This window comes from Pristiophorus japonicus, chromosome 9, assembly GCF_044704955.1.
Source record: "Pristiophorus japonicus isolate sPriJap1 chromosome 9, sPriJap1.hap1, whole genome shotgun sequence".
Lineage (NCBI taxonomy): Eukaryota > Metazoa > Chordata > Chondrichthyes > Pristiophoridae > Pristiophorus > Pristiophorus japonicus.
The window spans coordinates 175,527,366-175,554,254 of record NC_091985.1 but is presented as its reverse complement, the minus strand read 5'-3'; the positions used below and the strand labels follow the sequence as shown (position 1 = coordinate 175,554,254).

Below are 26,889 nucleotides of genomic sequence, written 5' to 3'. Positions count from 1 at the left end.
CCATTGCGGGTCATGAATTCCTTGAATTCAGCGCTGGTGAAGCACGGCCCATTGTCGCTGACGAGGACATCAGGCAGGCCGTGCATGGCAAACATGGCTCGTAGGCTTTCGATGGTGGCAGTGGACGTCCTTACAGACATTATTAAACACTCAATCCATTTCGAATAAGTATCCACAACAACCAAAAATATTTTGCCCAGAAACAGGCCAGCAAAGTCAATGTGGATCCTAGACCATGGTTTGGAGGGCCATGACCACAAACTTAGCGGTGCCTCCCTGGGTGCATTGCTCAGTTGAGAGCAAGTGTTACATTGGCGCACACAAGACTCCAAATCTGAGTCGATGCCGGGCCACCACACATGTGATCTCGCTATAGCTTTCATCATTACTATGCCTGGGTGGGTACTGTGTAGGTCGCTTATGAACGTCTCCCTGCTTTTCTTAGGCAAAACCACGCGATTACCCCACAAAAGACAGTCCGCCTGTATGGACATTTGGTCTTTGCGCTGCTGGAATGGCTTGATCTCTTCATGCATCTCTGCTGGAACGCTGGACCAACTCCCATGGAGGACACAGTTTTTTTACAAGGGACAGTAAAGGATCCTGGCTGGTCCAGGTCCTGATCTGGTGGATCGTAACGGGTGACTTTTCGTTTTCAAATGCAAGTCTGCAGGCTGTGCCATTTCCACCCCGGTGGTGGGCAATGGTAGCCGACTGAGAGCATCAGCGCAGTTCTCTGTGCCTTGCCTGTGGCGAATTACATAGTTATATGCAGACAGCGTGAGCGCCCATCTTTGAATGCGAGCAGAGACATTGGTATTAATACCTTTGCTCTCTGAGAATAGCGATATGAACGACTTATGGTCAGTTTCTAACTCGAACTTAAGCCCAAACAGATACTAGTGCATTTTTTTTCACCCCGTAAACACATGCCAGAGCTTCTTTTTCAATCATGCTGTATTTTCGGCCTTGGATAAACTCCTGGACGCGTAAGCGACCGGTTGCAATGTTCCCGATTCGTTTGCTTGTTGTAACACACACCCGAAGACGCATCACAAGCTAGCACTAAACATTTACATGGGTCATACTGAACAAGCAGTTTGTTGGAACATAACAGATTTCTGGCTTTCTCAAAAGCAGTCTCTTGTGATTTCCCCCATACCCAGTCATCTCCCTTGCGTAGCAACACATGTAGAGGTTCTAGCAGGGTGCTTAACCCGGGTAGGAAATTACCAAAATAATTGAGGAGTCCCAGGAATGACCACAGCTCCGTCACGTTCTGTGGTCTCGCCGCATTCTTGATGGCCTCCACCTTGGCGTCGGTGGGTCTGATGCCGTCTGCCGCGATTCTTCTCCCGAAGAACTCGACCTCTGGCACCAGGAAAACACACTTCGAGCGTTTCAACCTGAGTCCCATGCGATCTAGCTGACTTAGAACCTCTTCCAGGTTCTGCAAGTGTTCGATGGTGTCCCGACCTGCGATTAATATGTCGTCCTGGAAAACCACGGTGTGCGGAACCGACTTTAACAGCCTCTCCATGTTCCTTTGAAAAATAGCCGCGGCCGATCGAATCCCAAACGGGCATCTATTGTAGATGAACAGACCTTTGTGCGTGTTGATGCAGGTGAGGTTTTTCGAAGATTCCGCCAGCTCCTGCGTCATGTAGGCCGAGGTCAGGTCCAACTTGGTGAACATCCTCCCTCTTGCCAGCATCGCAAATAGGTCGTCTGCCTTGGGTAGAGGGTACTGGTCCTGCAGCGAAAAACGGTTAATCGTTACTTTATAGTCCCTACAAATTCTGACCGTGCCATCGCCCTTGAGGACCAGAACAATCGGACTGGCCCACTCGTTGAACTTCACCAGTGTGATGATGCCCTCTCGTTGCAGCCTGTCCAGCTCGATCTCCACTTTCTCTCGCATCATATACGGCACCGCCCGTGCCTTGTGGTGGATGGGTCGTGTACCGGGAACCAAGTGGATCTGCACCTTCGCCCCAGAGAAATTTCCGATGCCTGGCTCAAACAATGAAGGGAACTTGCTCAAAACCTGGGCACATGAGGTGTGTCGATGGATGAAAGCACTCGAATGTCGTCCCAGTTCCATCGGATTTTTCCCAGCCAGCTTCTGCCGAACAGTGTGGGGCCATCTCCTGGTACAATCCATAGTGGTAGTTCATGCACCGCTCCATCATAGGAGACTTTTACTGCTGCACTGCCAATTACAGGGATCAGCTCTTTAGTGTAAGTTCTCAACTTGGTATTAATAGGGCTCAGCTTGGGCCTTTGTGCCTTGTTGCACCACAGCCTCTCGAAGCCTTTTTCTCGTGATAAACTGACTCGCACCCGTGTCCAATTCCATGGCTACTGGAATTCCGTTCAGTTCAACTTTTAACATGATCGGTGGACATTTTGTGGTGAAGGTATGTACCCCGTACACTTCTGCCTCCTTGGTTCGAGTCTCTCATTCAGTTTGATCCGCCATGGATTGGTCTTCCTCTGCAATGTGGTGGTTTGCAGGGTTTGCAGCTCATCTGCACATTTGCTGGTGGTGTCCCATTGTTCCACAGCCTTTGCACGCATAGTGTTTGAAGTGGCATTGATGGGCTCGATGATCACCTCCGCAGTGCTAACATTGTGTTAACTGCCTCGCATTAACGTTTGATGGCTGACTCTGAGTCATCTGAGGCCGTGCAGCTGCAGGCGTGTACGTTCTGCCATATACATTCCTGCCTGAAAACGACGTTACTTTGTGTACAGTACTTGCCGATGCATCTTTTATGCTGCAAAATTTGCTTGGTGTTATCGCTGGTGGACATAAATGCCTGGGCTATCGTTATGACTTTGCTCAAGTTCGGTGTTTCAACAATCATTGGTTTGCAAAGGATAACCTCATGGCCAATGCCAAGCACAAAAAAGTCTCGTAGCATTTGCTCCAGGAATCCATCAAATTCGCAATGTCCTGCAAGGCGCCTTAGTTCGGTGACGTAGCTCGTCACTTCCTGACCTTCAGACCGTTGACATGTATAAAATCAATACCTTGCCATCAGAACGCTCTCCTTCGGATTTAGGTGCTCCCGGACCAGCTGTTTATATGCAGTGCTCCCAAGGGATGCTGGGATCCCTTGGGACTCCAACAGATGCGCCCTCTGGTGGCAGTAGAATGCTGGTTACAAGGTGTTGCATACATAACAGTTGTTATTTTATTGTTTTTGCGATTTATGTTGTAGTGTTGTGAGTTATGTATTGGTGTTTTTTTCAGTTTTGTTTTTCTCTCCAGGCCTCTCTTAGAACGTTCCCAGACCAGCTCTTTAGCTTGGGATTTTCACTTGCTTAGCTGGCCTAGCGCCCTGAAGGAGGTGTACAACCCTTCGTGCTCCACCCCACACTCAGGGCCCAGCGGCCCAATTTTGCTGACTGAGGCGCAAACTGTTTTCAGGCGGTATTAAAACCACCCCACAGACATTAACGCCCCGAAATCCTAAAAGCCGCAAATCCAGCCCGTTAAATACCTCTTCTTTATCTATTCTTTATCTATTTTAACCTATTCACTATCGCTCCTGCCTCCTCCTTTACTGCTACATTGGCAACATCCTCTTCTGTGGTGAAGTCAGATGCAAAGTGCTCTCCACAAGAAGATCTCCTTTTTGATCGCTAATTGGTCCCACCCTTCCTGTGACAACCTTTTATTATTTATATGTTTACAAAAGACTTTTGGGTTCCCGTTTACGTTTACTGTTAGTCCATTCTCATGCTTTCGCTTTGCCTCTCTTTCACTTTTTCAATCTCATCTTCACTGGGTCAGCTTGGTTCTCTGCTGTATTATGAACCTTCTAATTGTCATAAGCCTCCTTTTTTGTCTCATTTTATCTCTCTTTTGTCAACCATGAGCGCTAGTTTTGAATGCTCTTCCTGCCCCTACTCTGTAACTGAACCATCTCCTCTTTGAGAGCCTCCCATTGTTCAATTACTGTTTGTCCTACCAATCTTTAATTCCAATCCACCTAGGCCAAATCCCTTTTCAACTCACGGAAGGTAGTCCTCCCCCAGTTAAGTATTTTTTTATGCTTGATTGCTCCTTGTCCTTTTCCATAACTATTCTGAACCTGATGATATTATGATCACTGTTCCCCAAATGCTGTTTTACTGAAACATGCTTCACTTGCCCCACTTCATTCCCCAGAACGAGATCCAGCACCTCCTCTGTCATGGTAGCACAGAGGAACGGTACTGTGTTGGTGAGGACTGGGACGATTTCGTTGAGAGGCTCCAGCAGAGCTTTGTCACGAAGGACTGGCTGGGACCAGCAGCGGCTGACAAGCGAAGGGCGCATCTACTGACCAGCTGTGGACCTAAGATGTACGCGCTGATGAAAGACCTGCTCGCACCCGAGAAGACGGCGGACAAGACCTTCGAGGATCTCAGCAAACTGATTGGTGAGCACCTCAAACCGGCGAGTAGTATACACATGGCCTGGCACAGAATTCTATACGCACCGACGTTGGGAGGGGCAGAGCACATTGCGGATCTTCAGCGCTTGGCCAGCCTCTGTAAGTTCACAGACGCCTGCAGGGGGGAGATGTTACGGGATTTCTTCATTGAGGGCATTGTTCATGCCGGTATTTTTAGGAAGCTAATTGAGACCAAGAACTTGACCTTGGAAGCAGTGGCGTTGATGGCTCAAACCTTTATGGCGGGGAAGGAGGAAACCAAGATCATATACGCGCGCAACTCTGCTCCCGATGTGGCGATGGAGCAGGGAGTTAACATGGTAAACGCGACTCAGAACCCCGCAGGCAGGCAAGGGCAATTCGACACCAGCCAGGCAGTAACAGACTATAGGGTGGGTCCTCAACACACACAATGGCAGGTTGAACGGACATTTACACCATCACTAGGGACAATACGTCCCGGGATGGGACCATTGACATCCACAAACAGAGTGCTCAAGAGTAATCAAAGAGACAATCAGAGAGGAATGCCTGGTAACAGCTCTTTTGTTCACAACAATCTCAGCTCATGCTGGAGGTGCGGGGGCAAACATGCTGCGAAGACCTGCCGGTTTCAACAATTCATCTGCAGAAATTGTAACTTGAGTGGACATTTAGCCAGGATGTGCAGGAAGCCCGTAGCGAGGCTGGTTTACGAATTGGATGAACCACAAGAGGGGTCTGCAAGGCAAGGGTATGCTTGGGACACAGCAATGGACGCTGAAGTTCAGCGGTTCAGGTGACAAACATCCACAGCTCATACACAAAAACGCCACCTATGATGATGAGAGTACTGTTAAACGGTATCCCGGTACACATAGAGCTGGACACAGGAGCCAGCCAGTCACTTATGAGTGTCCAACAATTTGAGAAACTATGGCCACTCAGAGCTAGCAGACCCAAACTAGACAACATTGACACGCAATTACGGACGTACACCAAAGAGATCATCCCAGTGCTAGGCATTGCAATGTTGGTGGTCACACATAATGGATCAGAGAACCGGCTGCCACTCTGGATTGTCCCGGGAAATGGCCCCACACTTTTGGGGAGGAGCTGGCTAGCTGAGATGAACTAGAAATGGGGGGATGTGCATGCCATTTCATCTGTGGAGCGAAGTTCATGCTCACAGGTCCTACAAAAGTTCGAGTCATTATTTCAGCCTGCCGTCGGTACTTTCAAAGGTACCAAAGTAGTGATACGCATCACCCCGGACACCACACCAGTGCACCACAAAGCCAGAGCTGTGCCGTATGTGATGCGGGAGAAAATTGAGAGTGAGTTGGACAGGTTGCTAAGAGAGGGCATAATTTCGCCCGTTGAATTCAGCGACTGGGCAAGCCCCATCGTCCCTGTCCTAAAAACGGATGGCTCGGTCAGGATCTGTGGCCACCATCAACCGAGTGTCCCTTCAGGACCAATACCCACTTCCGAAAGTGGAGGATCTTTTTGCCACGCTGGCAGGCGGCAAGCTGTTCACCAAGTTGGACCTCACCTCGGCCTACATGACCCAGGAACTGGCCGAAGAATCCAAGCTATTGCCCACCATCACCACGCACAAGGGGCTGTTTGTTTACAACAAGTGTCCGTTTGGCATTCGTTCAGCAGCCGCTATCTTTCAAAGGAACATGGAAAGCCTGCTCAAATCCATCCCCGGAACAATCGTATTTCAGGACGACATCCTTATCACGGGCCGAGACACCGAGGAACATCTCCACAACCTGGAGGAGATGCTATGCTGACTGGACCGGGTAGGCCTACGACTAAAGAAGTCCAAGTGTGTATTTTTGGCCCCAGAGGTCGAGTTTTTGGGCAGGAGGGTTGCCGCAGACGGGATCCGGCCTACCGAATCCAAAACGGAGACGAACTGTCGTGCGCCCAGGCCCGGCAACATTGCGTTCTTTTCTGCGACTATTGAACTATTTCTGGAACTTTCTTCCGAACTTTGGTGGAGCCGCTACACGTGCTCCTGCGTAAGGGTTGCGATTGGTTTTGGGAGGATTGTCAGGAACGGGCTTTCAATCGGGCGCGGACCTGCTTTGTTCTAATAAGTTATTGACCCTGTACAACCCCTGTAAGAAATTGGTTTTGACATGTGATGCATCATCCTATGGGGTTGGGTGCATGTTGCAGCAGAGTAATGATGAGGGCCAACTCCAACCTGTGGCTTATGCCTCCAGGTCGCTCTCCCAGGCAGAAAGGGGGTATGGGATGGTTGAAAAGGAAGCAGATGCACCAGTACCTTTTTTGGCAGAAGGTTCGAATTAGAAACGGACCACAAGCCGTTAACATCCCTGTTGTCCGACAGCAAAACTGTCAATGCCAATGCATCAGCTCGCATACAGCGATGGGCTCTCACGCTGGCTGCGTATGACTACACCATACGGCACCGCCCAGGCACGGAAAATTGCGCTGACGCGCTCAGCAGGCTTCCACTGGCCACCACCGAGAAGGCAGCGGAGCAAAGCGCGGAGATGGTCATGGCTGTCGATGTCTTTGACAGCGCAGGCTCCCCTATCACAGCCCACCATATCAGAACCTGGACAAACAGAAATCCCCTCCTATCTCTGATTAAGAAATGTGTCCTGATTGGGGATTGGGCGCCCGCACACGGAGCATGCCCTGAAGAGGTCAGACCGTTTCACAGACGGATGGATGAGCTCTCCATCCAAGTCGACTGCCTACTATGGGGCAGCTGGGTAGTCATGCCCCAGAGGGGTAGGGAAGCATTCATCAGGGAACTCCACAGCAAGCACCCAGGCATTGTGCTAATGTAGGCCATTGCCCGGTCACATGTATGGTGGCTGGGAATTGATGCAGACCTGGAACACTGGGTTCGCAGGTGCACGACGTGTGCCCAGCTGGGTAATGCCCCCAGGGAGGCCCCACTCAGCCCGTGGCCCTGGCCCACCAAGCCATGGTCACGTATTCACGTAGACTACGCGGGCCCGTTCATGGGGAAAATGTTCCTCATTGTTGTTGATGCGTACTCGAAATGGATCGAGTGCATCATATTGAATTCGTGTACGACATCCACTACAGTGGAGAGTCTGCGTGCGGTCTTTGCGACCCGCGGCTTGCCGGACATCCTGGTTAGCGACAACGGCCCATGTTTCACTAGCTATGAATTCCAGGAGTTCATGTTGGGTAATGGCATCAAACATGTCAGGACAGCACTGTTCAAGCCAGCTTCCATTGGCCAGGCGGAACGTGCGGTCCAAATCATAAAGCAAGGCATGCTCCGGATTCAAGGACCCTCCCTTCAACGCCGCCTATCGCGCCCACTGCTGGCCTATAGGTCCCGACCGCACTCGCTCACGGGAGTCCCGCCCGCGGAACTACTCATGAAACGTACACTAAAAACGTGGCTGTCCCTCATTCATCCAGTCTTGTCAGACATTGTTGAGGGCAAGCGCCAGTCCCACAATGAGTGCCACGACCGTAACTCAAAGGGGAGATGTATAGAAATTGATGACCCTGTATTTGTTCTTAATCACGCTTTGGGGCCCAAGTGGCTCGAGGGTACTGTAATTGGTAAAGAGGGGAATAGGGTCATAGTGGTCAGACTTAACAATGGGCAGATATGCCGCAAGCATCTGGACCAAGTAAAAAAAAGGTTCAGCACGGACACTGAGGAAACTGAGGAAGATCATGAGATGCTGCCCACACCACCGCCAGTGAACGAGCAACAAGAACCTTCAGCAGCATGCACAGTCCCTGCGGTCAGCCCGGAATCACCACAGGTGACAGAGACGCATGCCAAGGCTCAACAACCAGAGCCGTAACTGCGGCGCTCCACGAGAGAGCGTCGACCACCTGAAAGACTCAATCTTTGACCCCATAAGACGTTGGGGGGAGGTGATGTCATGTTTGTAACCTTCACATAACTGTAACCTTTATGTAACAACACTGTACACTGTATACACCTGAGAACCTTGACCACAGCGGGTGAACTTGTGGGAGACACTCCTCACCTGGTGATCCAGGTATATAAAGGGAGGTCCCACGCAGGGTCAGCACTCCTTGGCCCTGGGAATAAAGGTACAGGTCACAGAGTGACCTTGTCTCCAGTATGTGCCTCATATTGATTTGCTGTAGTGTGTAAGGACACAATAACCTCCTTCCTCATTGGGCTGGAAACACACTGATCAAGTAAGTTCTCCTTCACACATTTCAGGAATTCCTCCCCACTTTGCTCTTTACACATTATCAGTACTCTGTAGATCTTGCATATTTCTGTACTTTGCCTGAAAGTTTGGTCCTCTATCTCCTTCCCACAATTTGTTGGCCTGAAGTATACAACCACTCGTGCGATAGTTCCTCCGTTGTTCTATAATGCTGACTAAATAGATTCTGCCTTTGACCCTGAACTGCAATATCCTTCTCCAGTGCTATCATAGTTTCTTTCATCTGCCACCTCCCTCCCTTTTTTCATAAGAACATAAGAAATAGGAGCAGGAGTAGGCCATACGGCCCCTCGAGCCTGCTCTACCATTCAATAAGAGCATGGCGTATCCGATCATGGACTCAGGTCCACTTCCCTGCCCTCTCCCCATAACCCCTTATCCCCTTATCGGTTAAGAAACTGTCTATCTCTGTCTTAAATTTATTCAATGTCCCAGCTTCCACAGCTCTCTGAGGCAGCGATATCCACAGATTTACAACCCCGAGAGAAGAAATTCCTCCTCATCTCAGTTTTAAATGACAGCCCCTTTATTTTCTGAATACCATGTAGCCAGGAATATTAAGTGTCCAATCCTCTTCTGTTTTGATCTAGGTCTCTGTTGTTGCCACTATATCGTAGCCCCATGTGGCAACTTGTGCCGGCGGTTCACCAACCTTATTTACCATACTCCGTGCACTTACGCACACGCACTCCAAAACCATCTTTGACTGCCTTGCATTGGATCCTATTTCTGAACTATTCTTTACTCCAGCACTAATTTTAACTCCCAGTCCTCTGGGCACCTTGTTTCTCCTCTCTACGGTTTCCTCCTGGTGCCCTAGACAAGTTAATTTCAACCCTCCCCCCCCCATAGCACCAGTTAACCTCCCCGCGAGGACATTGATCACTGCTCTGTTGAGGTGCAAGCCGTCCATCTTGAACGTCCCTCTTGCCCCAGAACTTGTCTCAATGCCCCAGGAATCTGAAGTCCTTCCTCCTGCACCATTTCACCAGCCACGTGTTAACCTGTCCCAGCCTACTATTCCTACTCTCACTAGGACGTGGCAGCAATCCAGAGATTACTACCTTAGAGGTCCTGCTCTTCAACTTCCTCGTGAGCTCCTGAAACTCTGACTGCAGCACCTCAACCCTCAGGAAGGCAAATAGAATGTTGGCCTTTATTGCAAGGGGGATAGAGTATAAAAGCAGAGAAGTCCTGCTACAACTGTGCAGGGTATTGGTGAGGCCACACCTGGAGTACTGCATACAGTTTTCGTCTCCGTATTTAAGGAAGGATATACTGGCATTGGAGGCTGTTCAGAGAAGATTCACTCGGTTGATTCCAGAGATGAGGGGGTTGACTTATGAAGATAGGTTGAGTAGGTTGGGCCTCTACTCATTGGAGTTCAGAAGAATGAGAGGTGATACAAGATAATGAGGGGGCTTGACAAGGTGGATGCAGAGAGGATGTTTCCACTGATAGGGGAAACTAAACCTAGGGGACATAGTCTCAAAATACAGGGCTGCCCATTTAAAACAGAGATGAGGAGGAATTTCTTCTCTCAGAGGGTTGTAAATCTGTAGAATTCTCTGCCCCAGAGAGCTGTGGAGGCTGGATCATTGAATATATTTGAGGCGGAGATAGACAGATTTTTGAGTGATAAGGGGATAAAGGGTTATGGGGAGCGGGCAGGGAAGTGGAGCTGAGTCCATGATCGGATCAGCCATGATCGTATTAAATGGCGGAGCAGGCTCGAGGGGCCGTATGGCCTACTCCTGCTCCTATTTCTTATGTTCTTCCTATGTCGTTGGTTCCCACATGGACCATGTTTTAGACAATTGGCCAAAGTCAAGATCTAGGGGAATCAAGGGATATGGAGATTGGGCGGGAAAGTGGAGTTGCGGTCGATAATGTTATTGAATGGCGGAGCAGGCTCGAGGGGCTGTAGGGCCTACTCCTGCTCCTATTTCTTATGTTCTTACCCCTTCTCTGAGCTTCAGAAAACTGCGAGCCTCTCACTCGGGCAGTAGAAACCTTTTTACATGAATAAGTTGGGGCATTAGAGGCAAACACGAGCAAGAACGTTCAGAAGAAAGTTTCAGAACTTGTTTAATGAGGATTGAAATTTTACATGTGTTGCCATTATTCTGTTATTAAATTTGGATCAAAAATGTTGCACAGTGTCATTTTTTTAGTCATGTTGAACAACCACAACTATCCTCAATTTTACTTCTTTAAAAATATTTCCGTTATATATAAAGATTTGTGAAGTAATTTCCTTCCCTTTCATTGTGAGGACTAAGATTGGAAGACAGTCACTATCTGTCAACGCATCTGTGATTTTTGCATTTCCTATAATAGGGGACAGTTTCAGTTGCCAAGATGTGTGGGAAGTAATTAAGGATTGCTGCATGAGCCTATTTTCTATTTACGTTACGTTGGACATACCAGTATAAGTCCAAAGAGATTTTGATTTTTCTTGACAGCTACATTATTCATGCATGAACCTCCGTGAATCACTGCTGCATCAAGGATGAGGAAAGGTTGAGGAGGTTGGGCCTCTACTGATTGGAGTTCAGAAGAATGAGAGGTGATCTTATCGAAACGTATAAGATTATGAGGGGGCTTGACAAGGTGGATGCAGAGAGGATGTTTCCACTGATGGGGGAGACTAGAACTAGAGGGCATGATCTTAGAATAAGGGGCTGCCCATTTAAAACAGAGATGAGGAGAAACAGTAGACACCTCAAGTCGTTGGAGAAATACCACCGACGATGTCTCCGCAAGATCCTACAAATTCCCTGGGAGGACAGACACACCAATATTAGCGTCTTCGATCAGACCAACATATTCAGCATTGAAGCACTGACCACATTCGATCAGCTCCGCTGGGCAGACTACATTGTTCACATGCCAGACACGAGACTCCCAAAGCAAGCGCTCTACCCGGAACTCCTTCACGGCAAATGAGCCAAAGGTGGGCAGTGGAAACGTTACAGGGACACCCTCAAAGCCTCTCTGATAAAGTACAACATCCCCACTGACACCTGGGAGTCCCTGGCCCAAGACCGCCCTAAGTGGAGGAAGTGCATGCAGGAGGACGCTGAGCACCTCGAGTCTTGTCGCCGAGAGCATGCAGAAATCAAGCACAGGCAGTGGAAAGAGCGTGCAGCAAACCAATCCCACCCACCCTTTCCTACAACCACTGTCTGTCCCACCTGTGACAGGGACTGTGGCTCTCGTATTGGACTGTACAGTCACCTGAGAGTGGAAGCAAGTCTTCCTCGATTCCGAGGGACTGTCTATGATGATGATGATGATGGGAACCTATGTAGATCAGCGAGCACAGGAGTGATGGATGAATCAACATTGTATTACTGATTACTAGTGCTCAAATAACTACTGAAGAGAAAAGCTGATTACTGGATTGACTTCTCCATTATTCATATCTCGGGGGTTTTGAACAGACACTGGTGTAGGCCAAAGTTATGTTTTCCAACCCTTGCTGGCAATTGGCTGAGCCATGAGTTAACTGTCTGAAAATCCAGCACAAGTCAAACATAGGCTCTAGAATTCCCTGACTCGCTGTGTCTCCATCACTTCGCCAGAGGTGTGGCAGAAACTATATTTGTGTATTACATTTCTATAGCACCTTTCACAACCACCGGACGTCTCAAAGCACTTTACAGCCAATGAAGTACTTTTGAAGTGTAGTCATCATCATCATAGGCAGTCCCTCAAAATCGAGGAAGACCTGCTTCCACTCTAAAAGTGAGTTCTCAGGTGACTGAACAGTCCCATACAGGAATTACAGTCCCTGTCACAGGTGGGACAGATAGTTGTTGAGGGAAAGGGTGGGTGGGACTGGTTTGCCGCACGCTCCTTCCGCTGCTTGTGCATGATTTCTGCATGCTCTCGGCGATGAGACTCGAGGTGCTCAGCGCCCTCCCAGATGCACTTCCTCCACTTAGGGCGGTCTTTGGCTGGGGTCTCCCAGGTGTTGGTGGGACATTGTAATGTGGGAAACACGGCAGCCAATTTGTGCCAAACAGGAATGTGATAATGACCAGATAATCTGTTTTTGTTATGCTGATCGAGGGATAAATATTGGCCAGGACACCGGGGATAACTCCCCTGCTCTTTATGGGATCTTTTACGTTGACCTGAGAGAGCAGACGGGGCCTCGGTTTAACGTCTCATCCAAAAGACGGCACCTCCGACAGTGCAGCACTCCCTCAGCACTGCACTGGAGTGTCAGCCTAGATTTATGTGCTCAAGTTCCTGGAGTGGGTCTTGAAACTTCTCCGAGCCGAGTGTGCTACCCACTGAGCCACAGCTGACACTAGAGATATTTAAGATGTCCCGTGGTCGTGAAAGGCGCTATATAAATGCAAGTCTTTCTTGCTTTCTTTCTGATGTGATGGTGACGGAACCATAGTCAAGAAATGCCCATTGGAAAGAGCTTGACTATGAACCTTGCTGTGTGAAAGTGTTCAAAAGTGGAAGCAAATTAAACTTTATTCATTATTAAGTTTACTTGGTTGGACTTGAAATGAATGCCCTATACTCTGTATTATGAAAGGATGACTGGTGGAAATAATTGCTGTTACAAGTTTTGAGTCACTCTCATAAGCGATCTAAACGTTATGGGCCTGAAATCCCGGCCTCTTCGGGTCCGTACGGAGTGCGATGTGCATGCGCCGAAAACTGGCTTTTCTGATCTGTCAAGTTCGAGACTGAGAGCTCCCGCCAGCTGCCTGCCGCCCAGATTGGAGGCGTACATCACAGATTTGCTGCCCGCTGACCTTCGAGGGATGAAAACCCCGCCCAAAGAACCATCAGGGACCTCGGCGGCCCTTCAGATGTCGCTTGGGTGGGAGGGGGCCCTCATCAAATTCGGGCCCTGTGTCTTTCACACATCTCAACATATGTGATTCTTCAAATATTTCCAAAGGTGGACAGGGAAACACTTGGTGAAATGTGGTGAGAGGTAATTTGTTTCGCTGTTGCATTTCACAGGCAGCATGAGAATATGCAGAATAACAGTCAAAGCAAATACCACCGACAGGCAATCTCACTTCTCCCCTGAACAGATGGAACAAAATAATAACCCACGCGGGTAGGTGAATTCTTTGTTTTTGGCATTACCTTTCTTTCTTAACAACTTCTGACTACCAAATCTGGCCGCCTGCATTTAGGCTTCCACCACCGGACCTCAGGTCCACACCTCACAGTCTCTTGTTCAAGACTCGCTGGCACCGATTTGAACTTGTTTTCCCTCCTGCTAACAGGGTGTCAACGGCCTTGAAATGGGGCCAGTAACCCTGGCAATGGCGGAGGGAGGCGCCCTTTTGACAGGGGCCTACCACTGAAGGCCCAGAGTGCCCACCTGTTTCGGGTGGTGGGCCCATTTCCAACATGCGAATCAAGTTGCAAGGACCTCGATTGGAAATGGTGGGAGTGTGCGCTGTGCAGGCTTAGTCCCATGGCCGATAGAGCCCGCCAGGCCCAGCCATGGTAAGTTTGAAGTTATTTCAGTGGAGTCCAGAGGCCCCTGTTGCCCGGGTCACACCCTCTTCATGATTTAGGCCCCTCCCTCCGCATATCACGATGGCGTCCTGACAATGGGCAGCCTTAATCCGACCAGCCGCATGGGGACACCTGTTCAATGCTCCACAGCTCGCTGCCCCCGATCCGATTGACGGCGGTGCCTCAAAATGGCGGCCACACTCTTCGGGCGACTGGTTGGTCTGCTCTGACAGTCGGTCATCCAAAAGTCAAAATCGCCCCCTCTGACTCCCAAACATGTCAGGCTCCCCCCACCCCCCCTTCTTTTCATTAATTTCAACTCCGTGCAGGAATTCGCCAGCAAGCCTGCCAACCAAACCAACTGCTCTTTTTTCCCCAGAGATGACACCTCATGCCGCGCCCACCATGAATAGAACTGTCCTCACCACAACGGGCAGGAATATTTGTCGCCATATGAGGCCAGGCGATGAATTGTTTGTGACCCCCGGACTCATGGTAGAGATCGCTCCTCAATGCCTGCCTCCGTACCTACATCAAGCTCTCCAGCCGCCTCAGTGCTGTGGCTGCAGCGTTCTAAACCCCCCATCAAATTCACTTTGCTTTTGTTTTAAACGTAACTCCTTCCCAAATCCATGCGGCAAAAATAATGGTCGAAAAATCGTGAAACGCGATAACCGCATGGAGAAATGTGAGTGTGGGAATGAGTGCTTTTCGGGCTCAGGAACGGATTAGAAGTTCAACTGTGAATGGGAAAGGCTAGAAGCAGATGCTAAGTGACAACACTATGTCGAAGCTTCGAGATGGCTGTGCTATGTCTGACGTAACCAATGGGATGAAAATGTGAACACCAGCAAGCGCCTCTGGAAGACAGTGACAGAATACTGGGCAGTATTTGGGATATCGAAGAATCAAACCCAGAGGTGTGCCTATTGATTTAGTTTAGACAAGCCGATAGTCCTCCAGAATGATGTGGTTTGGTCCAATTCTGGGCAACACATTTTTAGAAGGATGTTAAGGCCTTGGAGAGGTTGCAGAAGATATTTATCAGAATGGTGCATCAGAATAAGGGACCACAGATATGTGGAGAGACCATGATCGGATCAGCCATGATCTTATTGAATGGCGGAGCAGGCTCGAGGGGCCGTATGGTCTACTCCTGCTCCTATTTCTTATGTTCTTATGGAAGCTAGGAGTGTTCTCTTTACAGCAGTGAGATTTAATGTAGGGCTTGTCGTGTATGTAGATACCTTTAGCAAATGACTCCACGAGGCAGGGTATGATACTTAAACCGTGTAGACCTGTAGTCCTTTATTTACAGCTCCTCGAGTGAGGACCACAAGCTGTGAGCTTTTTATACTGGGTTACAGGTAACCCTTAGGTCTCCAGCAGCAGCACCCTCTGGTGTACAGGTAAGGGTAAGGTGTGTACAGTGTAAGGGTACATTCAGTGTTGCATAACAGTGTTTCAGACATCACACAGTAAACAGGCATGCATACACAACAACACTCCCCCCTAAGCATTTTTCATATCCTTATTGTCATGACCAGGGGAGGTGATCAATGGTGGGCTATGGGGGGTTGTGGGATCCCTCAGGGGGGTAGCCATGGCAGCAGTGGGTGGTGTGTATACACTGTGGGGTGGTGGGCAGGACCACAAGACTGGATGGGCTCTTTGTCCACCAATTGGGATGAGGGTCAGGTCATCCCAGGGTTTGCCAGGGAAGTTGGAGAGTATTGGCCTCATGCTCCTGGTGTTGGCCCTGGTGGCCAGGGGTTGTAGGGCTGGTCTGGTACAGGTTTCCATTGGTGGTGGCTGGGCTGTCCATTGACCACTGTCCCTGTAGTGGGTCTGCTCCCACTGCCTGTGTGTGTGTCCTGCAAGGGGCATCACATTTGTTCCAAAGGTCCAGGCTACATGGTCAGGTAGCCTGCTGGACCTGGGGGTCTCCCACAGGGGGATTCCATTGGCATCAGCATGGTCCCTGTAGGACCCAATGTCCTTTGGCAGTGTCCGACCGGTATACATGACACCTTGGCTCTGATCACACATAGTTGAGCCTGCATTATACATTCTATCATTTGCATCACTTTTGGGTGTCCTGGTTTCAACAGACATGGTTACATTAGGCATTTCACATTCTCTATCATTACTGTTAAGCTTAATAAACTTGTCCTTAACCTTACTGACACCTGTATTCATCTCATTAGTCACGTTAGTTAAACCAGCATCACAATTCATGGTTAGATTGCATACATTTTCATAATTGCATCCTTTAATTGCATCTTTTGCTTTAAAGTCCTTGTAATCAAATAGTGGAAACTTCCCCTTTGGTTACCGGTCTCCTTTAAGGGAGCCTTCAAATCCGATTGGCCCCTCCAATGCTGTCCCTCGTGGTATGGCCATGGCCATTTTGATTTTAGGTTCTGCTCCTCGTGGTGCGGCCGCCATCTTCTGGCTCTCCTGCTGGTAGGCCGTGGTGTTCTTTCCTTCCACAGGTTCGACCCTGGGCATCAAGAGTCCTTTTCTTTCGACGCCGTTCACCTCATGGAGTCCCGCCCAGGCCTGGAAAGTGGAGTTTGGATCCTCGGTCTCGGAGATTTCGCCGCGGTGTTGTGGCGCTGTCGCCTCGCCGTCGAGCTGGACAGTGGAACCTCCGATGGATCCATGTTTGAGGTCGATTGCCGGGGACCAGAGGCCATCGCCACTTCGCCTGATGTGGACCGGGTTCATCCAATTCCTGCCCAGCAGCATGGGACCGTCGCCGGCAACGATCCACAGGGAGACCTGGACGTCTACGCTGCCAACGATTTGGATTTTACCTTTGTTGTAGGTGAGCAGCTGCGCCTGGACCGGAGACAGTTTTGGTCGAGTGGCAAGATTTATCCAAAGTTTTTCAAAGGTCGTTTGACTCATCAGAGACTGGCTCGCCCCTGTGTCGATCTCCATGGAGACTGGGATCTTGTCGATGTCCACTTCCATCATCCACGGAGAACTTTCGTTGGAGCAGGTATAAATTCCATACTCTTCTTCCAAGGGTACAGCAACTTCCTCTTCATCTATGTCAGAGCCCTGGTGATCAGCCAACTCATCAGAGGCGCGGTAGGTACAGCTTTTTCTGCACATTCTCTGTAGGTGCCCTTTCTCTTTGCAGCCTTTGCAAGCATAGTCTTTGTAGCGGCACTGATGGGCCCTGTGGTTTCCTCCACAGCGTCAGCACGGGGCCATCCGGTTTGCCCCATGTGGCGGACTCAGGGTTGCGGGACCGGGGGCAGCATTTCTGCCTTTAGAAGTATCCATGCGGAGCACTGCGTTCGCCGGTTTAGAGTTCTGGGTCAGTATTCGCCTGGAGTCGCCGGCCGAAATCATGTAGGCATGGCTCACTTGGATTGCTTTCTGCAGGGTGACTGTGATGTTAGCAGAGAGCAACTTGTGCAGAGGCCCTCTTGGCCGATTCCAATGATGAATATGTCCCTTAGTGCTTCATTTAGGTGGTCTCCAAAATCACATGGAGCAGCTAGTCTTCTTAGGTGTGCAGCATACTGGAAATTTCTTGGCTCTCAGGTCGCCGGTAAGTGTAGAACCGGTGCCTGGCTGTGAGGATGCTTTCTTTTGGTTTTAGTTGTTCCTGTATGAGTGTTACAAGTTCCTCATAGCTTTTGGTGGTTGTCTTAGCTGGGGCTAGCAAGTCCGTGACAAGATAATGGATGGAGGGCCCACAGCTGCTAAGCAGGATGGCCCTGTGCTTGTTCAGTCGTGTAGCCGGTATGTTCCCATCCAGGTCGTTGGCTGTAAAGAAATGTTCTAATCTTTCCACAAAAGCGTCCCAATCTTCCCCATCGGTGAATTTTGAAAGTTGCTGAGGTTGTTGAGCATGTAGTTCATGATCTCGTATTCACTGCATGCCTGTTTACTGTGTGATGTCTGTAACACTGTTATGCAACACTGAATGTACCCTTACACTGTACACACCTTACCTGTACACCAGAGGGTGCTGCTGCTGGAGACCCAAGGGTTACCTGCACACTGCGGGTAACCCAGTATAAAAAGGAGCTCACAGCTTGTGGTCCTCACTCGAGGAGCTGCAAATAAAGAACTACAGATCTACACAATTTAAGTATCATACCCTGCCTCATGGAGTCATTTGCTAAAGGTATCTACATACACGACAGGGCTTTTATGTAAGGCAGTGTCAGCTGTGTCTCAGTGGGTTGCACCCTCGCCTCCAAGCCAGAAGGTTGTGGGTTCAAATCCCATTCCAGGGAGTTGAGCATAAAAATCTAGGCTGACATTCCAGTGCAGTGCTGAGGGAGTGCTGCACTGTCGGAGGTGCTGTCTTTCAGATGAGATATTAAACCGAGGCACTGTCTGCTCTCTCAGGCGGATGTAAAAGATCCCATGGCACTATTTCGAAGAAGAACAGGGAGTTATCCCTGGTGTCCTGGCCAATATTTATCCCTCAATCAATGTAACAAACACAAATTATCTGATCATTATCACATTGCTGTTTGTGGGAGCTTGCTGTGCGCAAGTTGGCTGCTGCGTTTCCTACATTACAATAGTGACAGTACTTCATTGGCTATACAGCGCTTTGAGATGTCCGGTGGTCGTGAAAGGTGCTATATAAATCCAAGTCTTTCTTTTGCTTTTGATAGAGAAGATAGTTTTCACTGCCAGGAGGGTCGGTAACCAGAGAACAGAGATTTAAGATAAATGGCAAAAAGTCCAGGGGGGAAATTAGCATTGTTTTACTCAGTGAGTTGTGATCTGGAATGCACAGCCTGAAAGGGTGGTGGAAGCAGATTCAACAGTGACTTTCAAAAGGGAACTGGATCAATACTTGAAAAGGGGAAATTTACAGGGGTATGGGGACAGAGCGGGGGAGTGGGACTAATTGGAAAGCTCTTTCACAGAGCCGGCACAGACACGATGGGCCGAATGGCCTCCTTCTGTCCTGTATGATTCTATAAGAATAAATGACAAAACACCTGAAATACTTCAAGGGTGAAATCTGATCTCAGGGTTCAGATCATGTTAGAAAACCATTACGAGAAATGCTCTTGTGGCTTTATAACATCATTTGAACTCTCCAATTGTATTCATAGCTTTCTAATCCACTCTCTGCTATTTGTTATTTTACTGTACATGTGTCAGAACTGAAATAAGAGCATGGTTTTTTAGAAGCAGGAAAAATCTATTTGTCCCTTTTTGATAGATGAACCCGACCTGCTCATTCTCACCATATTCATCAACTGCCGATGAAAGCCATGACTCCAGAGGAATACAGGTCCCGATTTCATAAATATAGCCATCGTACTTACAGGTTGTACAGGCACACAGAGGCAGAGTTATTTTTCTTTCTGGGAGAAATTTTAACCAATAGTTTGCAGTTACTGTCATGTATGTAACCACAATGCAACACCACTGTATTACTGTATACACTCAACCTAGGTGCACACCTTGACCACAAGGGGTGAACTTGTGGGAGACACTCCTTACCTGATCACACAGGTATAAAAAGGGAGGTCCCACGCAGGGTCATCGTCTTTGGAGTCCTGTAAATAAAGAGTTAAGGTCACAGAGTGACCATGTCCCCAGAATGTGCCTCGTGTGGTTTCATACTGTAGAGTAAGGACTTTACAGTTACAGCACCAGAGAGCATTTGAAAGTGCTGTTTTTCCAAGGGCTCACTCTCTTACCTGCTGGCTCACGGCTGATCCTGTACCATGAAAACTGCTGCACTCGCCCCCGTGGTATGCTTCCTTGCACTCACGGCAGAAAACAAACTGAAAGACAAAAATGCAAAGAGTATTAACATGGGCTAGATTTTCCGATCATTTCTCGCCCATTTTCTCGGTGGTACAGCTGTTTTTCTGCCCGGCGAAAGTTTTCCCCTTAATTTTTTCATGGTATCGCCCACATCTGAACACGCCCGCCGGGACCAAACCGCCCACGTGCAATGCCAAGAACAACCGCCAGGGCGTAAGGGGAGGGGGGGGGGCCCTATAAAGAAAGGTCAGTTAAAGGTTCTTTATTTATTTAAATTTTAAAACAGCGATTGGTATAAAAGTGTCTTGGGAATGTTTTTTTTACGTTTTTATTTATTTTTTTGTTGAAATTTAAAAAAAAATTTCTCCCCTCCCTAGGCCCAACCGCAGCCTGGGACTAAATTTTAGTACTTACTGTCCATTCCAGTAACGACCGCCCATGTTACTAAGTTTCCACTTAAACACTGGGAAAACCGCCGACAATTAGTGTGCAACGCCCATTTTCTCGCCGAGCGATTAGTTTTAATTACTTTAAGCATAAAAATGGAAATTCTCGCCAGCGTTACTCACCGAGCGTTTGCGCTTCTTCTCAGCGGGCAATCGGGCATTGTGGGGCTCATAGGAAAGTCTAGCCCTAGCAAAGTAGTTTAACTCCATGCTCCACGTGTTTCACTGTTTCATGAATTCTCTTCGATGGCTCAGGGGGTAGCATTCTCGCCTCTGGGTCAGAAGGTTGTGGGTTCAAATCCACTCCAGGGACTTGAGCACAAATAATCTTGTCTGGCATTCCAGTGCAGTGCTGAGGGAGTGCTGCACTGCCAGATCAGACATTAAACTGAGTCTGCCCTCTCAGGTGAATGTAAAAGATCTCATGGCGTTATCCCTGTGTGTCCTGGCCAATATTTATCCCTCAATCAACATAACATAAACAGATTATCTGGTCATTATCATATTGCTGTTTGTGGGAGCTTGCTGTGCGCAAATTGGCTGCTGCGTTTCCCACATTACAACAGTGACTACACCTCAAAGTGCTTTGGGGTGTCTTGAGGATGTGAAAGGCGCTATATAAATGCAAGTTCTTTCTTGTTTCTTTTGCCTTGTACATGGCAATTCCTCGCTGAAGGATCCCAAACTTGGGCACTTGTGCTTCCCAAAGGACACAAGAAAGAAATTGCATCGGTAAAATCATTCAATCGGAACACAATAAAAGTTGCGATTAGCCAATCTAGCTCTCCCTACTTAAATGATCTCTCTCATCTGGAGGGAGGAGAGCATGCCGGGAGATTTTAGAGATGCAGAGATCGTGACCATCTTTAAAAAAGGGGACAAGTCCGACTGCGGCAACTACAGAGGAATCTCCCTGCTATCAACCACTGGGAAAGTCGTCGCTAGAGAACTCCTCAACCGTCTTCTCCCCGTGGCCGAGGAGCTCCTCCTGGAGTCACAGTGCGGATTTCGTCCCCTCCGGGGCACAACGGATATGATTTTTGCAGCGCGACAGCTGCAGGAAAAATGCAGGGAACAGTACCAGCCCTTATACATGGCCTTCTTCGACCTTACAAAGGCCTTTGACACTGTCAACCGCGAGGGTCTATGGAGCATCCTCCTCCGTTTCGGATGCCCCCAAAAGTACGTCACCACATTCCGCCTGCTCCACGATGACATGCAAACCATCATCCTTACCAACGGATCCATCAGACCCCATTCATGTCCGGACCGGGGTCAAACCGCCCCAACCCGCTTCTCAATCTAACTCGCTGTCATGCTCCACCTCACAGCTGATAAACTCCCCGCTGGAGTGGAGCTAAACTACAGAACCAGTGGGAACCTGTTCAACCTTCGTCGTCTCCAGGCCAGGTCCAAGACCACCCCAACCTCTGTCGTCGAGCTACAGTACACGGATGACACCTGCGTCTGTGCACACAGAGGCTGAACTACAGGACATAGTCGACGCATTTACCGAGGCGTATGAAAGCATGGGCCTTACGCTAAACATTAGTAAGACAAAGGTCCTACACCAGCCTGTCCTCACCGTACAGCACTTCCCCCCAAACATCAAGATCCACGTTGTGGCCCTGGACAACGTGGACCACTTCCCCTATCTCGGGAGCCTCCTATCAACAAGAGCAGACATTGATGATGAGATCCAACACCGCCTCCAGTGCACCAGTGCAGCCTGCGTTCGCCTGAGGAAAAGAGTATTTGAAGATCAGTCCCTCAAAACTGTCACCAAGCTCATGGTCTACAGGGCCATAGTAATACCCGCCCTCCTGTATGGCTCAGAGACGTGGACACCTCAAGTCGCTGGAGAAATACCACCAGCGATATCTCCGCAAGATCCTGCAAATCCCCTGGGAGGACAGATGCACAAACATTAGCATCCTTATCCAGGCCAACATCCCCAGCATTGAAGCACTGACTACACATGGATCAGCTCCGCTGGGCAGGCCACATAATTCGCATGCCAGACACGAGACTCCCAAAGCAAGCGCTCTACTCGGAACTCCTTCACGACAAACGGGCCAAAGGTGGGCAGAGGAAACGTTACAAGGACACCCTTAAAGCCTCCCTGATAAAGTGCGACATCCCCACTGACACCTGGGAGTCCCTGGCCAAAGACCGCCCTTAGTGGAGGAAGTGCATCCGGGAGGGCGCTGAGCATCTCGAGTCTCGTCGCCGAGAGCATGCAGAAATCAAGCGCAGGCAGCGGAAGGAGCGTGCGGTTAACGTGGCTCTCTGCCCACCCCTTCCCTCAACGACTGCCTGTCCCACCTGTGACAGGGACTATGGTTCTCGTATTGGACTGTTCAGCCACCTAGGAACTCATGTTAAGAGTGGAAGCAAGTCTTCCTCGATTCCGGGGTACTGTCTATGATGATGATGATGATGACTTAACTGTATGTAAAAGAACCTTTCAGAAACTTGCTTAGTCACCAGGTCATGCTCCATTGCTCCAGCTGAATCAAATGTTTTTGTAATTGCTCCAGCACAATCCATATTCACTGGACTAGTGGCACAACTCGAAGTGAAGTAACTGTACTTTACCTTCAAGCTCCACATAAACTTAAGCTCATCCAAAACTTATCTGCCTCGTGTCCTAACTCACACCCAGTCCCGCTCACCAATCACCCCCAGTGCTCACTGTCCCGTGTCCTAACTCACACCCAGTCCCACTCACCCATCACCCACTGTGCTCACTGTCCCCGTGTCCTAACTCACACCCAGTCCCACTCACCCATCACCCACTGTGCTCACTGTCCCCGTGTCCTAACTCACACCCAGTCCCACTCACCTATCACCCACTGTGCTCACTGTCCCCGTGTCCTAACTCACACCCAGTCCCACTCACCCATCACCCCCTGTGCTCACTACCCCGTGTTCTAACTCGCACCGAGTCCCGCTCACCCATCACCCCCTGTGCTCACTGCCCCGTGTCCTAACTCGCACCAAGTCTCGCTCATCCATCACCCGCTGTGCTCACTGCCCCGTGTCCTAACTCGCACCAAGTCCCGCTCACCCATCACCCCCTGTGCTCGCTGCCCCGTGTCCTAACTCGCACCCAGTCCCCCTCACCCATCACCCCCTGTGCTCACTGACCCCGTGTCCTAACTCGCACCAAGTCCCGCTCACCCATCACCCCCTGTGCTCACTACCCCGTGTTCTAACTCGCACCGAGTCCCGCTCATCCATCACCCCCTGTGCTCACTGCCCCGTGTCCTAACTCGCACCGAGTCCCGCTCACCCATCACCCCCTGTGCTCACTGATCCGTGTCCTAACTCGCACCGAGTCCTGCTCACCCATCACCCCCTTTGCTCACTGCCCCGTGTCCTATCTCGCACCGAGTCCCGCTCACCCATCACCCCCTGTGCTCACTGACCCCGTGTCCTAACTCGCACCGAGTCCCGCTCACCCATCACCCCCTGTGCTCACTGATCCGTGTCCTAACTCGCACCGAGTCCTGCTCACCCATCACCCCCTTTGTTCACTGCCCCGTGTCCTAACTCGCACCGAGTCCCGCTCACCCATCACCCCCTGTGCTCACTGACCCCGTGTCCTAACTCGCACCGAGTCCCGCTCACCCATCACCCCCTGTGCTCACTGACCCCGTGTCCTAACTCGCACCGAGTCCCGCTCACCCATCACCCCCTGTGCTCACTGCCCAGTGTCCTAACTCGCACCAAGTCCCGCTCACCCATCACCCCCTGTGCTCGCTGCCGCGTGTCCTAACTCGCACCAAGTCCTGCTCACCCATCACCCCTGTACTCGCTGCCCCGTGTCCTAACTCACACCGAGTCCTGCTCACCCATTACCCCCTGTGCTCGCTGCCCCGTGGCCTATCTTACACCGAGTCCCGCTCACCCATCATCCCCTGTGCTTGCTGCCCCGTGTCCTAACTCGCACCAAGTCCCACTCACCCATCACCCCCTGTGCTCACTGCCCTTGTCCTAACTCGCACCCAGTCCCACTCACCCATCACCCCCTGTGCTCACTGCCCGTGTCCTAACTCGCACCCAGTCCCACTCACCCATCACCCCCTGTGCTCGCTGACCTACATTGGCTCCCGGTTAAGCAACACCTCGATTTCAAAATTCTCATCCTTGTGTTTAACTCCCTCCTTGGTCTCGCCCCTCCCCTGTTATCTCCTCCTGCCCTACAACCCTTCCAAATTTCTGCTGTCCTCCAATCCTGGCCTCTTGAGCATCCCCGAATTTCATCGCTCCACCATCGGAGGCCCTAAGCTCTGGAACTCCCTCCCTAAACCTCTCCACCTCTCCCTCCTCCTTGAAGACGCTTCTTAAAACCTACCTCTTTGCCCAAGCTTTTGGTCGCCTGTCCTATTATCTCCTTATGTTTCTCGGTATGAAATTTTGTTTTATAATGCTCTTGTGAAGCGCCTTGGGGTGGTTTACTGCGTTAAAAGCGCGACATAAATGTAAGTTGTTGTCCTTCCTTTAATTTTGATTGTGTTCCCTGCTTTTCTTCTTTCAGTTCGACACAGTCAATTTCACATCCACCTTACCATTTCTCTGTGTCCCTCCTCCTGAAGTCTTCTTTTTACCAATGTAACAACCAATGTTTTGTATAAATTCAACATTGTCTCTTTGCCTTTGTAGGTGTCAGCTGTGTCTCAGTGGGTAGACCCCTCGCCTCTGAGTCAGAAGGTAGTGGGCTCAAGTCCCACTCCAGAGACTTGAGCACAAAAATCTAGGCTGACACTCCCAGTGCAGTGCTGAGGGAGTGCCGCACTGTCGGAGGTGCTGTCTTTCAGATGAGACTTTGAACCGAGGCCCCTTCTGCTCTCTCAGGTGCACGTGAAAGATCCCATGGCACTATTTCGAAGAAGAACAGGGGAGTTATCCCCGGTGTCCTGGCCAATATTTATCCCTCAATCAACATAACAAAAACAGATTATCTGGCCATTATCACATTGCTGTTTGTGGGAGCTTGCTGTGCGCAAATTGTCTGCCATGTTTCCCACATTACAACAGTGACTGCACTTCAAAGAGTACTTAATTGGCTGTAAAGCACTTTGAGACATCTGGTGGTTGTGAAAGGTGCTATATAAATGCAAGTCTTTCTTTCTTTTATTCAATGAGTGTTTATATAAAACCCAGAATGGCATTTGCTTTATGTTTTGTAATCACTGATACTTTCACCTTAAAGATTGGTGTAGCTGCATCCCTCAATCGCTCTATTCCATGATATTGAAGTGCATGTGATACCCATCAGTCCACTCTGCTAACTTGACTCGATTTCCATGAGGCACCGTCACAGTTTGCCACACATTCTAATTTGGTATCAACAGCAGCTTTCATTTATCCAGTGCCTTTAATGTAGAAAAACGTCCTAAGGTGCTTCACAGAAGTGCAACAGGAAATAAATGTGCTGAGCCAAAGGAGGAGGTGTTTGGAGCGGTGACCAAAAGCTTGGTCAAAGAGGTGTGTGAAAGAGATGGAGGTGGGGAGGCAAAAGGACAGGGAGGGAATTCCTCGCTGCGGGCTCTAGGTGGCTGAAGGCAAGGCGAAAGGAGGAGTCGGGGATTCAGGAACGGTCAGAGTGGCAGTGGATTTGGACCAAGGAGTGGGGGGAGGGGGGATTGGGAGGTTTAAGGTTGGGAATGGGATTGGGAGGGTTGATATTACAGGAGGGCTGATATTTGGTGGGAGGGGGGAGGTTGAGTGAGGAGGGCTGTATTGGGAGGGTTAATTTTACGGGGGGGGTTTGAGTGAGGAGGACTGTATTGTGAGGGTTGATTTTACGGGGGGGGTGTGAGTGCTGTATTGGGAGGGTTGATATTACGGGGGCGGGGGGTGGTGTGAGTGCTGTATTGGGAGGGTTGATATTACGGGAGGGGGGTGTGAGTGCTGTATTGGGAGGGTTGATATTACGGGGGGGGGTGTGAGTGCTGTATTGGGAGGGTTAATTTTACAGGGGTGGGGGTGAGTGCTGTATTGGGAGGGTTGATATTACGGGGGGGGGGGTGTGAGTGCTGTATTGGGAGGGTTGATATTACAGGGGGGGGGGGGAGGTGTGAGTGCTGTATTGGGAGGGTTGATATTACGGGGGGGGGAGGTGTGAGTGCTGTATTGGGAGGGTTGATATTACGGGGGGGGGGGAGGTGTGAGTGCTGTATTGGGAGGGTTGATATTACGGGGGCGGGGGGGGAGGTGTGAGTGCTGTATTGGGAGGGTTGATTTTATGATTTTATAGGGGGCGGTGAGTGCTGTATTGGGAGGGTTGATTTTACAGGGGGGGGTGAGTGCTGTTATTGGGAGGGTTGATATTACGGGGAGAGGGAGGTGTGAGTGCTGTATTGGGAGGGTTGATTTTACGGGGGGGTGGTGTGAGTGCTGTATTGGGAGGGTTGATTTTACGGGGGGGAGGTGTGAGTGCTGTATTGGGAGGGTTGATTTTACGGGGGGAGTGGTGTGAGTGCTGTA

The 26,889-nt window shown here is 49.8% G+C and overlaps 1 protein-coding gene across 2 annotated transcripts in view; it reads right to left on the bottom strand.

The window, feature by feature from the left end:
• Window positions 1-26,889, bottom strand: part of prkn (parkin RBR E3 ubiquitin protein ligase) — a 1,745,947-nt gene that overhangs the window by 53,310 nt on the left and 1,665,748 nt on the right. For both annotated transcript variants that reach the window (XM_070890152.1, XM_070890153.1), the window contains one exon: window positions 19,879-19,965. In XM_070890152.1, coding sequence (XP_070746253.1) covers window positions 19,879-19,965 — 87 coding nt within the window. The remainder of the gene's footprint in view (window positions 1-19,878; window positions 19,966-26,889) is intronic.